General features: G+C 36.8%; 1 protein-coding gene across 2 annotated transcripts in view; it reads right to left on the reverse strand.

Annotated features, from left to right (window-relative positions):
* NDFIP2 (Nedd4 family interacting protein 2) overlaps positions 1–16,408 on the reverse strand; it is a 47,509-nt gene that overhangs the window by 21,684 nt on the left and 9,417 nt on the right. Inside the window, exons 2-4 of one of the 2 annotated variants that reach the window (XM_055801995.1) lie at positions 6,798–6,954; positions 5,251–5,378; positions 1,320–1,379 (exon numbers count right to left, since the gene is read on the reverse strand). In XM_055801995.1, the coding sequence (XP_055657970.1) occupies positions 1,320–1,379; positions 5,251–5,378; positions 6,798–6,954 (345 nt within the window). The remainder of the gene's footprint in view (positions 1–1,319; positions 1,380–5,250; positions 5,379–6,797; positions 6,955–16,408) is intronic. The other variant, XM_055801996.1, reaches the window with a different exon arrangement.

A 16,408-nucleotide genomic window follows, 5' to 3' on the forward strand; every position in this document is an offset into this window, starting at 1 on the left:
GCGTTGCTTCAGAAAAAGAAAATTTTCCTCAACTACAGTAACAAGTTTTAGAGGTTCCTCTATATGCACAGGCCTCTCTACAGCTTACACATGTGAGAAACACAGGTGTGCTGCATCCCAGGGACATGAAATCAGGCATTTGCAAGTAGGCACTGTTGCAGAAAGCACGAATGAGTTGTAATTTATCATATGCCTTGTTAAATAGGAATTATATTAAACTGAGTTCTATTTACTGTCTCCAAAAACTGGCACATGAAAATTATCAGAATGTTTAAGAAATGAAATAGTTTCCTGCACTTGAATCATGTTCAACCTATATCTACATCATTTAGTATTACATGGGTTTATGACCAATCCTGCAGACAGAAGACACTAACTGGCCACTGCTCAAGGCCTGCTAATATTGGCTGTCTTTCACAGTGCTCTCACATTTGATCTAGTTGGTGTCACCTGCCTCAGAATTTCTTCAAAATATAGTTGCCTGCCACCATTTACTAAGGAATGAAAAGGGACAATGAAGAATGACTGTCCTCTCTCCTGATGCTTAGAACTAAATGTAATTTCAAAGTAATACTTCTATTAATGTTAACATTTTTATCAAATAGAATAATTATATTTTTATATTTTTTTCTTTTTAATAAGAATGGCATATAGCAATACATACAAATCCATAAAATAGACAATACTGTTCAGTATCTCAAATTGGGTTTTAACAAATTTAGCCATGTTAAGGATCGGGAACAATACTTCTTGTTTGCTAAATGTGCTAAGATATGTATAAACAGAAAACTCACTGCTCCTATGAGCAGAGAAACATCTAAACAGCAAAATATATTATCAACATAAATGGTATGTCACACGGTAATTCCTATAAGCAATGAACATAATATGGTACACAGCAGCTACTGAAGTAATGAAGCACCTATTAACTCCTCTGAAACTACATTGCTCTCTGTAGTACTCTGCAAAAAGAGGACTGTTTTTCCCCACCAATACTTTTTAACTTCTTTCAAATTGAAACCTAGCATGGTGTACAGTGAGATGACCACCTTTAAACAAGTAAAGAACCCAAGTTTTCAGGAACCGCTTGGATAACTAAACTGATACAACTCTTCTCAATGCAGTGGATTTACAGAGAAAAACTTCTGAGGAAAGGGTCAAATTACTCAAAAAGCCCCATAAATGATACCTTCAGCATACAAAACAATATGGAGAAGTTAATCATGGGAGAAAAAAAGGCATAATGAACCCCAGAAGCAGTTGTTTGCCAGCAGGAAAATTCATAGTTAAAGTCTAAACTAGAGAGAACTATACCATACCTCTGGACGACTGAGGAATATTTCATCAAACAGACTCCTAGACTCCCTAAACTGGGCGTGCTAAGCATGTAAAAACAGAAAAACATAAGACAAATGCAACTGAAAAGCATTAAGTAAAAGCCATTCATTGCAACATACAAACAAGTCATTTAACTGTTAGTAATGTTTTTATGCATTTATATTGACCATTCAAAACTGACCTTGAGAATTTGAAAAGGAAAACATCAAAAGCCAGGGTAACTAATCCTATCACTACTGATGACATAGGGCTGCTGTAATTCTTTACTACGTTGAGCTATCTGGGAGCATTTGAAAGTAGTAAATGTTTATACACAATCTATTCTTGTAAGACAAGCTACACAAAAACTACAAAAACAAGTACTGAAAGTTTCAGTAAATGCTCAGTTTAGATTATTCATACAATCTGTGGATGCAGGGCCTATGACAAAGTTTTTAATGTGATCATATTAATATATTTTTTTTCTAAGATCCCTACATGATCTGGGGAAAAAATATGAAAGCTCTTTATTAAATGTGCTGCTTTTTTTTATACCATTTTCCTCTCTTTTGCTCAATGAGTAGGTTTGTAGCCTTCTTTACTAGCACACTTCAGACTATACAATGAGAGAATTAAGAGCTTCATGCATCACTCAAGGTAATAGAAGTACAAAGGACTTTTCCCAACTGCTCACAATTACATTGAAAAGGCAATATATCCTCATTTTACAAGAAAGAAACTAGAGGCACAGATCATAGCAGAGTTCACAGTGATAAGAGCACTAATTTCAAAAGGCTGAAAATAAAAACCAAAAAACTTGCATGTTAATGTGTTTTGCAAAGTGTGTGATATACAAGTCAGATACTGCCTGCAGCTGTCACTGCTTGTGATCCCAAGGCAGCAAAAGTGAGAAAACAATTAACTACATAGCAGTCGTGCAAAGTTTAAGTCACTTATCTGTTCTTCCACAGGTATTCAGAGCTAAGGATCAAAATCCTTCCCCTCAAGATGGCAAACCGTTACTCTAACCGTAACGTGACCTTTTACCACTATTTCGGTCATCTGCCAGATTAAGACAGTCTTATTACACATTCTTAGTCCACCCCAGTATAAGTCCATCAGAGGTATTAAATAAAAGGGATTTTGTGGCAGTACCATGTGGTGATGTAATTAAAATGGCATTAATTAAAACCGCGCTAGCATATAATTTTAATATCATCTACAAAACCAGATTTCAGCTTCAGCATTTCTACTTTTTCCCCAAATCTCCACTTTGCAACCTTAATACCCTTTCTTTAATATAGCTTGTCTGTGTGCATGCATGTGCTTAAAATAAAAAACCAAAAAACAGAGCAGCAAACCAAGCAGGAATTCTATCAAACTTGAGATCTTTAGCAGTCAGCAGGACTGTGGCTTTTAGGTAAACTAAGTAGATTTCTGATACTAACTTAGTATTGCTGTTAAGTCTACAACTTTTTAGCCAATCTCTCCTTTGAAGGAATGACGGTGTGTTCCTACTGATTCTTCATCAGTAAAAATTACTGTGGTGTCAGCACCTAGTTCTTGCACATCAAGTTCTACTGTGTGGTTTGGAACAGCAGACTACGCAAGAGTTTACTTTCCACTTTGTCACCATATCCTACTCTCCTGCCTCTTAACTCCAGACTCCTCCCTTTCTGCTCCTCTTTTCTCACACACCACCTTCAGCTCCTTTCCCAGTACCACATTTTGTCCCCACTTGGGTTCCTTTCTCCACCAACCCCTGTTTATCCTTCTCCCTCCTGTTCCTTATTTAAATCTTACTGTACTTCCTCCATACCACTGCTCTCCATTCACTCTTGCCTTTACTTATTCTGACTCAGATCCATCCTCTCTGACCCCTGCCTGTGTTCACTTTGAGCCAGTTACCTCCTTGCTCAACCAAACCCAGACTTCTCTTCCCACATGTAAGCTTCAGACTCATTGTCCTTCTTCCCTCCACCTACCATTGATACCCATGCAGTTGCATCAAGTGGTTTTCCCCTTCTAATCAAAGGTCAAGAATAATAAAACTACTTCAGGGCACACCAGAAATCCCATTTCTCAGTTCCAGTGTTTTCACCAAAAGCAATCAAGAGCAGTCATAAAGTGGATCTACTTCTAGTCCTGTAGTTCCACTCTGTTACAGGACTTTTGAGAATGTTCTCTGTGGACAGCACATCTGCAGTGCTATGAGCAGTCTAAACTTGTTCATGCAAGACAATCTCCACACATTTACTAAACTTGAAGGTGTACATATCACGTGTGGAAACTCATTTTTCAAAAACTTGTAATTTGGCCCAAACCAGGTAGATCATCTGAGGAAGGGCAAAAGATGTTTCTGATTCAGTGAACTGAACCTGTGAGAAACAGTTCTCCAAAGTAAAAAAGCTTAAAATGACAAGGCAAAAAACACAGATTGTTTTGGTTTTTTATCCTTAGTTTTATTCTTGAAATTGGCTGAACCCCAGCCTGAGGTTTTCCCTGTGAAATTCAGGTCATGGAACATTGCTTTTATGTCTGTAACTTTCACCTCACAAGATTCTAGACATACAAAGTTAAAAGCAACAGGAATGTTGCAAGAGTTGCACATGTCCTGTCTGAAGCATCACAGAACTAGTAATGGTATCCTAAAAGTTAAAGTTTGGGTTGCTAATGTTCCAAGCAAGTTTAAAGATTTATAATTTCAGATTGAAGGTTTATCAGTGACTAGTCACAGACTATTATTTCAGCAGAAGTTTTACTTACATAACAAGCAGTAAAGGACAGACTACATAGCATACATGCTCCTGATAAAACAGCTAAAGGCTTATAACTGGAGATAATCACCTTATAGGAAAAACCTGGCAAGTAACCAAACGTCCCTGGTTCCCTACCCTATTTAGTAAAACAGATTTGTGTAACACCTCCATTAGCAATGTTACACAAATGCACTTTGACCTTAGCTGGGCATACCTTAAAATGAGTGTTGTACACTGATCACTGCACAACAGTTAAGGAAGGAATAGCTTCCCACTGGGTGAGCAGAATTTTTTTTCCAGTCACAAGCATACTGCAGTTAGTAAGATTTTAAATGCATCTCAAATGCAATCACATTTGATCTCAAGGTGGACATTTTCAGTGAAAGCACTGGAAGCCTAATTTGGGTATAGTATGTTATGGCCAACACTACCAAACAGTAGAATTTCCACATTCCAAAACTTGGGAGGAAAACAAGAAGAACTTCACTTACAAAACTAACATTTAACACTAATTGCAGGTATCAATTTCCTATTTTGAAGACTGTATTCTTTATAATGTAAATTATTATAAAACTATAAATACTGAATATATACATACCTATTACTTAATTTACTGTTTACCCCAACTTGTGGTGGTGCTTTCCTTTTTTTAAGTACTTGGAACATATCTTTGAACTTAAATATAAAAGTTTTCATGGAGCAAACAACAGGAACCTTTCCTTCTAAAAAATATCTTCATTATTTGGGGTTTTGCGCTTTCCAGACTCTTCAAATTCTTCGTTTTCTCTGAAAATCTACTTTGTTTGGTTTTTGGGGTATTGTTACCATCTGAAACACTAAATACCAGCAATAACTACAAAATAACATTAGCGGTGGATACCTAATTAAAAGGTGATGAACTACAGGATAAACCATTAAAACAGGACAAAATTTGGCTTTTAAAGCTCTTTAGACAGCAGCTATGCCTTAGAAAAGGGTGAATATAATAACGCTTTTCATAGTATTTTACAATTAACATACACTATCTATACAAAACATAAGCATCTAAAATATTTAAATCACCAGCCCACCATTATTTTAATAAATAGGCTATAATATGGGCCCAATTGTTACAAATAATTAGATTAGCCTAACACATTCACAAACTGAAATAAAGCAGAACTGTATCACTTACTCGTTGGGCAACTTCTGCTGCAGCAGCTGCCATTGCTGCAGCTTTGGCCTTCTCTGCTTCATCGTAAGTAGGAAGAGAGGTAGCTACACTGTATGGAGGTGGTACAGGATAAAATTCATTGTGTGTTTCTGTTCAAAATAAAAGAGGTTATGTCTTTTCAAGCCAGAAAAATGTCAATTATTTTATGTTAATATTATTTTTTACATGCACATAACTACTGAGCTTTAAACTGTGTTTTTTCCAAGAGGCTGAAATTGTTGATATCTGTATTTCAAGTTCTTGGAAGTTTAAAAAAAAAACAACTTTATTTTTATAAAATAAAATAGTGAAGAGCTTGATGGTGCTTCTAGTTGCTACTCAAGGCAGAAACCTTAACCTAGATGCTGCAAGGAGACAACAAATTTATAAACAAGAAATTGTATTTGCTGAGTTACATCCCTAGGTGTTCCAACCAAATGCTTTTTATCAAAATCATACAAGAGACATGCACAGAAACACCTTTAAAAAAAGCTTTCCATTATCAACAGCAATTAGTTACTTAAGTCCAGTAATAATCATGCTGTATTTTTATTAGCATGGTCTTGTTGCTAACTCCAGCTGTTCTGTGAAAGTAATTTTTTCCCCAAGATTTCAAATTCACCACATTCTTTTAAAAATGTTCCTCCTATCAAAATGGACCACAGACTTCATTGTTATATATTGAAACAGTAAAACATCATCATATATAATAGAACTATTAACAAAATTAATAAAAACAATTCAAAACACACCTTGATCTTGCTCCTACAGCCAGCAGTAGTTTGTAACAAGATTGCTTATGTGGCAAGAATTTGTGAGCACAGGTCATATGGTAAAAAGATTTACCAGCGCACCAACATAAAGATGTCACATATAGGAATAATTCTGCGTAGCAATATATTTGCTTAAACAGGGACTCTAATGTAGCCTGCTGTTCCAAGTCTCCCATACCCCAAAGAAAAGTCACAATCTCATGAGAAAGGGAGTAGTGAATAAATGGAGAAAAAGACCCCTGTTACTCTATTTTCCACGAGAAGTTTTATCAAGAGCCTTTAAAGCAAAATGAATCTTTTCATGGCGATATGTTCACCAAACAATGGCACACACTTAAGAAGTTCGAGTTTTGACAAATCACTGCTCTGTTGGACTTTTTTGTTGTTGGGCTTTTTTTCCTTTTTTTTTTTTTTAAAGAGGCAATGAAAATTGCTAATGAGGTCTAATAATGGAGCACTACTCAAAGATGTAGATTAAATGTGGAACTGTACTACATGCAGACTTAAATAAAACCTATTATACTAATTAATGAACATTCATTTAGCCTAGTAATTTGGAACAATCATTGTAATTTAGAAGTGTGCTTCTTCTGAGCAAACCAGACAAAGAGCTGTGCATGAAAGCATAGCTTTTTACTGCAATTGTGTGTGTAGGACAAAAAAACCCCCACACCATACCGCAGCATCATACCACTTTGAACCAAATGCTGATTCATACACACTGCTCCCTGACAAGCTGTTATGTAAGAAAAATACCTGAGGTTGCAGCTGCTTCCACAGCTATGCTACAGTAAGGTGGAGGGGAAGTATCTGCTTCAGATAAGGCTGCTGTCTGGGGAATCTGCGTCGTCTCTGTAGACGTGGAAGGCTGCTCAGCTGCTGAAGACTCTGGGGGATCATCCTCATTGTGAAGCTTAGAAGGAAAACACACAAATTTCAGACACATTTAGGGAGTACTTTCCATGATAACCTAGTACTTGCAGAACGATCTTCAAAAAGAGTTTTCAAAAAACCAAAAATGATTAACAAAATGGCACATGACTACTTTAAGTAGTTCGGTTAAATCCCTTTAAGCAAACAGCTGAAAATAATCTTAACTGCCTTCTTCCCCCCTCCCAGAAACGGAGTTATTTTCATCAGTGGTTTCTTCTCATCAGTGATGTTCAGATTCTTAAAAATCTGGGGTTTTTTAATGTTTACTATATATGGGAAAATGCTGACTATAAAATACTTTCTATTACATGAATATTTTAACATTATTACATCTTTTCCTTAAACATATTCATTAAATGTATCAACCTATTTTATAATACAACATGTAAGCAACACTATCTTTTATTGTATTAATATAGAAGAAATTAAGAAAATAAGACACATTTCTACTTCTGTAACTGGGATTTTTATACACTTGCATCTTGTCAGAGAGCTTCTCTGCTTAAATTCTAAGACTTCTCAAAATATTCTGCTTTTATTTACAGTCTGGAAAGAATCCTTTCCCTGTAAAACTTTAAGTTGCTGGTTTGTTTTTTTTTGTTTGGGGGTTTTTTATGCAGTTTTAAAAGGACATGCCCAGTTAAGTATATACAGAAATAAGAATTTGGACAATCAAGAGTGTTAGTTAAAACCGAAATTCAGATCCAGCAACTAATATTGTTTCTTAGAGAAGGTATGTTTTATTATTACAGCTAGAGAAGGTATTTTTGATTATTTTAGCTAACTTGATAGTGTTTAGAATACGAACCAAGCTTTAAGAAGGAAAAGTACTAACATTAAAGAAAAAAATGCTAGTTTCCTCTAGTGTAAACTACAAGATGCCTAGAAGACAATTACTGAAGCACCATGTTTAAACCCCAGAATATAAGATTAGTAAGACGAACAGACCTCAAAAAAAATCCTGTAACTTCAAATCAGTAGTTTCTATGACACCCTACAGAAAAATATTATTTTCATTTCAGTAACAAAAATATTAAGAATACATCTACGTTAATTTCACATTAGGCAAAGTACAATCAGATTACTGAAAAAAGCACATTATGTGAAGAATGAACGCTAAATTCCTTGTTAAGTAGTGTAACATTCACACCAAAATTGTTTTGTATCCCAAAGTTCACAGAATGACTGAGGTTGGAAAGGACCTCTGCAGTCCATCTGGTCCCAAAGCCCTGCTCAAGCAGGGCCACGTACAGCCAGTTGCCCAGGACCATGTCCAGATGGCTTTTGAGTACCTCCAAGGACAGAGACTCCACATCCTCCCTGGGCAAACTGTTCCAGTGCTCAGTCACCCTCACATTATTCAAAAAAGAGTTCAGAGAGAGCCTGGGAACCTCCTGTGCTTCAGGTTGTGCTCACTGCCTCTAGTCCTCTTCACTGGGCACCACTGAAAAGAGCCTGGCTCCATCCTCTTTGCACCCTCCTTTCAGATATTGATAGACACTGATGAGACTCCCACTCCGGACAGTCGCTTCTCCAGGCTAAACAGTCCCAGCTCTCTCAGCCTGTCCTCATATGTGAGATGCTCCAGGCCCTTCACCATCTTGGTGGCACTTTGTTGGACTCTCCCCAGTATGCCCAGGTGTCTCTTGTACTGGGGAGCCCAGACCAGGGCACAGCACTGTGGCCTCACTGTTGCTAAGCAGAGGGGAAGGGTCACCTCCGTCAACCTAATGGCAATGGTTTGCCTAGTGCTGCCCAAGATACCATTGGACTTCTGTGCGGCAAGGGCACAGTGCTGGCTTGTGTTCCAAGTTCTGCAGGTTACATACTCCATGCTTTTCTTTTTAATGAAAAGCTAAGGATAACAGCAGAATTAGAAGCATAGAAAACATTTCAACAGTAGGCAGGAAAATTGAAAAAAACAGTTCAAGGGAAAACCAAAAATGCTTCAAAAGAAGTTAGTGCAACAGAACAACTGCAGCACAATTTTCATATGGCTTCTACCACACTCTTCTCTTCATGTGTGTCAAATTAGAAAAAGTGATAAAGTTACTTGCTAAAGCATTTTTCACAATTTTTCAGGAGTCCCTCCAAATATTGCATTCAGACAACTATAGCTTAAAGGGTTTATCTATACGTATAAACTACATATATATGCACACATATGTAAGTATATATATACACACACAGGCACAATACACACAAGCACATATTAACCCCTATCAGTTCTATTGAAGGTGACACTGAAGGTTTTTGTGCACTGAGCAATCAGATCATTCAATGGCTAATCAGTGATCCAGAAGAAGTAGCAACCTCAGAAATATGCATAGACATTTAGGGTAATTAAGACCAAAGAAAACAAAACCACTTAAAAATAACCTAATATATTTAGGGATACAGAAAGCAAGTACCTCACCACAACAACCTGGTCTATGAGCAGGAGAAGTAAACCCTAGTTAATAGATTTCTGTCCATTACCTCCATTCTTCCTCTCTTTTTACTCTCCACTTCAATCACTGCAACTTTTTTCCCCTACTAAACCACAGTATGTGCTGTCACTGTCCTGAAGACGCACAGATCCACAGCAGCTCATTGCTCAAAAAGAGTATTAGTACTCAAAACCCACTTTGCCATTACCAAGGAAATTAATTTTGTCTGTCTTATACATGCTTTCATGAAAGTTACCTTTCTCCAAATCATCTGTAATTTAATAACAGTTACAAACAGTGGATGTAACATGAGGATGGGAGAACACGCACATGAGACTTCTTGCTTTCAAAGACTAAGTCATTCAATTGTATAGCAACTGCAATTAGGAAACAGAAGAATTCCATCCTAAGGGCTCCATACAAAAGAGTCCCATTATGCCCTTTAGTGAATTCAAAAGGTCTCTATTTTGTATAGGACTCCCATTCAGGAACCAAGCATTTCTTGTTTACTATACAGATCTTTTGGAAATTCTGAAAGGCAGCAAGGTTATCCTAATGCAGCAACTTAAAGAAAAATTCTAAGACTCCTTACAGAATACCCCCATCATAAAAATAACAAGAAGTGGATTACACAGCTTGAGCGTTTACAGCTAGAATAATAAACACAAGTTGTTCCATGAACAGAAACCAGCTTTTGTTAGTTCTTGTTCAAGTGTCCTGTCTCCTAGCCTCACCCCAAGGCAGTAACTTCAGCTCCTCTCAGGGGACTCCACTGGGGTAAAACCCATACCAGAACAATAAATACCTACAACTGCAGCAGAACTTGCCCCAACAAGCTGGAAATTTTGCCTGTGCCAGCAGGGCAGACAGCACTAGTTATGTCATTTTGTCTTGTAGCAACTCTGCCTTGCCTTCCCAGGGCACCGATTCTCCTCTGTGAAGTCACCAATTTGCTTGAAACCAGTAGGAATCCAACTACCTTTGAGCCTCCCCCTTCCCGTTTAATTTTGGCTTATACTGGCTGGTAAATTTAGAAGTTATTTTTGGAGACAGTGGAAGAAGAGGCCTGACACTCTGCATAGGTTTCATTGCCATAGAAACCAAGTTAAAAACACTCTGAAGGGAACAGAAAACATCTGTTTCAAGGCATCACTTATGCTATGTACTTAAATGTTACCTGAAACAGCATTTAACAGTAAAAGTATAGAAATCATATCCAAGATTATTTTGCCCAGTTTTAAAATTAAAGGACTAAGGAGAACTCACAGTTCATCATCCCAGCCCCCTCCCAAGCCCCCAGTGAACCATTATATGGTAGTAGCAATACAGCTGTTTTTGCCAAGATTATGGTCAAAACAATTGCCACGACCTACTAAACTACCGACAATTGTAAATTAATACCTTCCCCTGGCCCCCACCCTCACATTTTAAAAGCAGGACAGACACATTTTTCTCTTCACATCTTGGTCTGTACACAGAGTATCTGGCTCCTATATAGGAGTTTTACAATCACAAAAAGAGAACACTTTGTTATTAGACATCTTAGTCTTGAATTGTTTATACAAGGATTTCAATCCCTGCTTTCACAGCCCTCAAACTACAGTACATTACAGGCTCAAAAGTCATGATGCTCATATTTTCAAGATATATCTATGTTAGGATACTTAAAATTACAAGTTCAATTCAGGAGCAATGGCTCTCCTGCCACCAATGACTCAAAATCCCACAGTAACCATTAAAGAGCATATAGTACAGGAAAACATTAGTTACCCTCACATGATTTTTAGCCTATACGATCTTCAGTTTCTTTCCCAGAAAAGTACTATAAAACAATGATTCACTATTTCATTTCAGAAGTTGCTTAAATCAATGTCAGACTTTTCAGCACCAAAATATCATGGAAAATACAGCTATCTTATTATAATTATTAATTAAATTATTTCTTTAAAGAAATACTGCATCTCCTCCTGCAATTTATTTCCTTAAGTTTGTAATTTTGTTTGTGCAATTATTTCCGAAGTAATCAGATGCAATGCCTGAAATCAGCTGACACCCTCCAAAGAACATGAACCGTAAGAAAGTGCTTAGTACAGAAGCCTTTACTGGGGGGACTGATGTAGATGATTTACTCTTTCAGTTTTTTAAAACAAAAATTTAAAACTGGGAGGAAGATCTCGTTCTCTACTTAACACTTAATTTACCTGCAGATAGTAATTTTGCCCAACCTACAGATGTTTGCTTTCTTTATTTGTGATGAACTGACTGTACAAGAGTGACAACATAGGCAGGTTACTAAAATATGCCAGTTTTTTAAAAAATCAGGGGAAAAGGATATAATAAGATGTCTTATGTCACCTATACCATAAATACACAAGATTAGAATGACGTTTTCTGATAAAGTGCACTGAAGTAGCCCACGCTAGCTCTAGTCATACTCATAATGTAACACGCAAACAGCACTCACTATTTCTGTTACCTGATTTTATGCACATTTCAAAAGCTGTTTTCCCATTTCATAAAATATGATTTACAGAAACCAATACATTATAAAATTACTGCAATATAATTAACTTCATCAGCATATTGCGAGCATTTTAAAAGACCTTCTTTATAAACATAAACTATTTTCATGCTATTTTTATCATTTCTTTAGTATAGCATAAAATTATGCACTGCCATATAGGGATAAAAAAAACCCAAACAATGAGCCAGCTTTCTTTTCCTGTTTCCTCTTATACCTCTATTACTAGCTTATCTTGACAAAGCCTGACTTTTAGGTAAGTTTTTGCGTAAGTTTTAGTAGTGATGGTTCTGCCTGGACCAAAGACAGAGCTTCACAGCAATTCTCACCAGCAACCATAAATTACAAGTGTTTTTAATGTGCCTTCCTTTCTCATCTTTCAAATGTCACTAAATTTTTGAAGTCAGGCTCTTCCAGTTTTGACCTTAAACTGACCAGTTGATGGCTTCTTTCAAACTGCCTTAAAACAAATAAGTGCACAAAAACTCTGTAATGCTGGACCTTGTATTCTGTGTTAAGTAGAAGCGTGGAGATGACCACATAGATCATGCAAGTTCAACCCTCATGTGCAAACCAGTCAGCTGACAGACTTCCTCCAGAAAAAGCAACACACTCAGCAACAGAGGTTTACCATCTTCACTTTGTATAAGTTTACCCTTTGGTCTTCCACAGTCAGTTTTTCAGACTGCCAAAAGGTCAACCAAAAATATCCACTTACTGCAGCTTCTAGTGCTGGAGGGATGGATATGAAAGACTCATCTCAAGATTGCTGGTGCAATGCACAAAAATTATTCCAATGTTTCTGCATTAGATTCATTACATCTTCCATACTGGACATTTATTCCACCAAAATTCTATTGTAGTAAATATGAGAGGTGTAACCAACAGCATGCTATCATCTTCATTAAGCTTTCAGGAAGCTCCTTAGCTCTCTGTGTTACACCTGATGTTTCCATTTGCTGAAAAATTCAAAGGCCTTTTACACCTGCCTAGTAGCAGTGATTTGTAAAACTGTACTAAACTGTTCTCTACAAATGAGGCTTGAGACTGAGGCTCGATAGCAGAATTCTCTACCTACATAAAAATAATTTCACTTGAACAAATACAGGCTGTGTATTAAATGCTTGTTTTGTAACTACATTTTGCAGTTTTGAGCTTTAGTATTCTACAAATAGGTTTATTCATCTGTAAGCAGCAAAATATAAATCTAGGGATTTTCAAGGGAAAAAACCAAAGGAAATCTTGAAATAAAGTGTAATTCTGAACCTGTTATAAAAATACTTCATGTTGGAGACAGCTTTGACCTCTGTCTACCTATCTGTTGTTTCTGAATGACATCCAATAGTCTCAACAGCTCACACTATCAACTATTACCTTTTATTTTTAGAAAAACCCATAAAACCTATACCATCAACCCATTCAAATGCCATCATGCTAAGATCAATCAGCCTAATTTAGGTCACTAGCAGCCACTGAGCAATCAAAACTAAAACAAATAATCTGTAATTACACTTAGATAACAATTATAAGAGCAGAAGAGATAAATCCTCCTGCAAAATAAATATTTTAAATTTCCTGCTCATCAGGAAACAAACATAGCCACAATGGCCTTTGAAAGAAGTATTTCACAATTTTGTAAAATACAAGATTTCTTGAGGGGAAAAAACCCCACAAAACCACATTGTATTTTAACTTACTAGCTTTCTCCTCAGTATCAGTTTTTATCCTCTACCAATAAGGTAGTTTATAACACCATCATGCCTTTTCCTTCAAATGCCTGTTGTAACACCAACCTACCACGAACCTGTGCAGACCAACTAGTAGGAAGGTAGTTATATGCAGTTCAGCACCAAACACACTCCTGAAACACAGTCCTGGCCAGAGCCACAACACTCCAGAGAAACATCATCCTCTAGAGATGGGGGAGCCTTCAAATTAATAAATACTAAAATACTAAGCAATTAAGCTTATAAGGTACCTCAGTACATTCCAGCACAACACAGAAATCCAGCATATTTAAGCTTTTTGCTTCTATGTATTTAAACTAAGTGATCAGATTTGATCAGAATTCCCAACTGCACAGAACAGATCCACGTCATTTTTTTCCCCACCATCCCACCACTTGGCAAGCATCAGCTATCACATACCCAGATCTAGCAATGGCCCTTCATCTTTGTTTTTTTTATTGATGTATCTTATATTGATGCATAAAGTTTTCAACAGTAGTCAATAGGTTAGAAGGTCAAGGGTGCAAACTCTGCACTAGAAGCAAGAAAGCAGAACAGAAGTCCATTGCTGCCGTACCACAGCTGTGTAGAAATACCAAATGTGTCTGCTAAATAAGGATTAGGTACCATGGAAACCCACAACCTCTGGAGGCAAACTTCTACCGAAAAGATTTACCAGAGATTTATACTGAATATTGTTGGAAAGTATGTTGCAGCATAGTGTTTTTTCTGTCAAAGGGAGACTCCTCAGGTTAAATTTAAGTGATCGATAGCAAATGAAAGTGTTACACATGCACTTCACTTAAGCGATAGTTAAATCATTTTAGTCAGTTCTCTTCAACTAGGGATCTTTAACCTACTAGATTTTTCAAGTGCTTTTTTAAAGACGGTTATAAGCATGTCAGAAAAAAAGAAAAAACCCAACCACCCTAAACAATGGTGAACATGAATTGGTGAAAGAAAAAAAGTAAAATTATTATGTATATGTATGTGTACAGATAGATATATAGATATATCTCTCCATCCCAATGGCTACTTTACATATAACATTTTACTTGCTCTTTCATTTTTTGTTGACTACAATCCAGATTTAAACAATTAATTACACATTTAACAGCACAACGTACACATTTGCATTCATTCCCTATGACTTTTAAGACACCTTTTCCTTCCCGTCCCCCACATTTACTAATAGCTCTACTTTTGCTTTTAAGGACAGTAACATACCATGTGTCAATATAAGAAGTCTTCGAGAAAAATAAGTATTCTGAGACTAATGCTACTAAAAAAGTAGTGTTATTCTTGAAAATATAGCCATCTCTCCCCACTTACGTTTTTTAGGTTTCTTCTCTCCTAAAGAATTCCTCAGAAATAACTCTGAACACTGGAATTTTGGTATGATCCAAACAAATATATGCTTCATATTTGTTGTAAAATTATAAATTGCCCATGGTTTCCAAGAGTTTTTCCTACTGCATTGTTACAGAAATTAATCATGACATTCACAAACAAAAACCTGGTATCTCAAATACTAATAAAGACTATGGCTGGGACCAACATTTTTCAAATCCTGAAGCATGGATACAAAAAATATTTCTAAAAAAAAAGTTTGTGAAAGCTTACTCTAAAGCTTGTACATAAGGAGGTACTGCAGCTCTGATCTACTCTAGAATTTAGAAGTTACTGAAAAGATTACTATGTAGCCTCCTATTTGTCAAATGGTAACTTGAGAACAGCTTGAGAAACTGGTTTAAATTCTATAAACAAAGTACAAAATCAGGCTCTCCTCCTTGAGTGCTTTCTAGTTAGAAGTAAGAGACATACTAATTAAACAGAAGTTTGTTACTGAGACCAGCAGTCAGTCTAAGGAAGTGTTCCATCTCCAATACAATCACCAGGAGATACATGGACAGCACACAAGCCTTAGTCACTTATTTGCCATCCATTTTCTTCAGACTCCCCTGACATTCACAGCTGTTATATTATGGCTGGTAAAGTATCCTTCTCTGCCTATTCTATTTGCATGTTATGGATTTGATCCATACGAATTTGTGTTCCTGAATCTGCTAATAATATCTGCCTCAATCTTGTGTATTAACAAACTGTGTATGTTCACTTCTCCTTGTGTTGTTTCTTTTCCTTGATTTAAACCAAACACCAGCAAGTGCTTTCTGGTTTTACTGTTGCACAATTTGGTGAATTACAGCTCCACAACTGCTTTATCCACTGCCTTGGCAACTCTGGATCACTTCCACGCCCCACCACCCAGTTCAGACACCACTTTTAAGACCTGCTTCCCTATAACTTCTGTAGCTCCTCTATAAGCTCTTCTTGTGAACGACCAAAAATGCATACAGTACCCAACAAGCGAGCAGGTCCCTGGTTTAATACAATGATGCTTTCTGTTCATTCTCACGATCTTCCCTGATGATAGACAACATTTTATCAGGATTTGTTGGCAGCTGCCACTAACAGCTTCAGCAAACCGTCAGTGACAGCTCCAAGAACTGCAAGTCAAAAAGGTCTTATCTTTACTTATCAGCAGCTTTATAGAATCAGTACAGAAAGCAGATCCCAGTCACTCTAAAGTCACATAGAACATACAAGACATATAAACTGTAAAAGCCGAGGGAATAGGAAAGCCTGTAAAATTAGGAAATGGACAGGGCCATCACCAAAAACAAACTCAATATTCAGTAGTTAGTTCCAGCTTCCATTTTAGCCTACATTCATCTGGGCTGAAAAACTCAAATGTGA

Source organism: Falco peregrinus, chromosome 4, assembly GCF_023634155.1.
Source record: "Falco peregrinus isolate bFalPer1 chromosome 4, bFalPer1.pri, whole genome shotgun sequence".
Taxonomy (NCBI): Eukaryota; Metazoa; Chordata; class Aves; order Falconiformes; family Falconidae; genus Falco; species Falco peregrinus.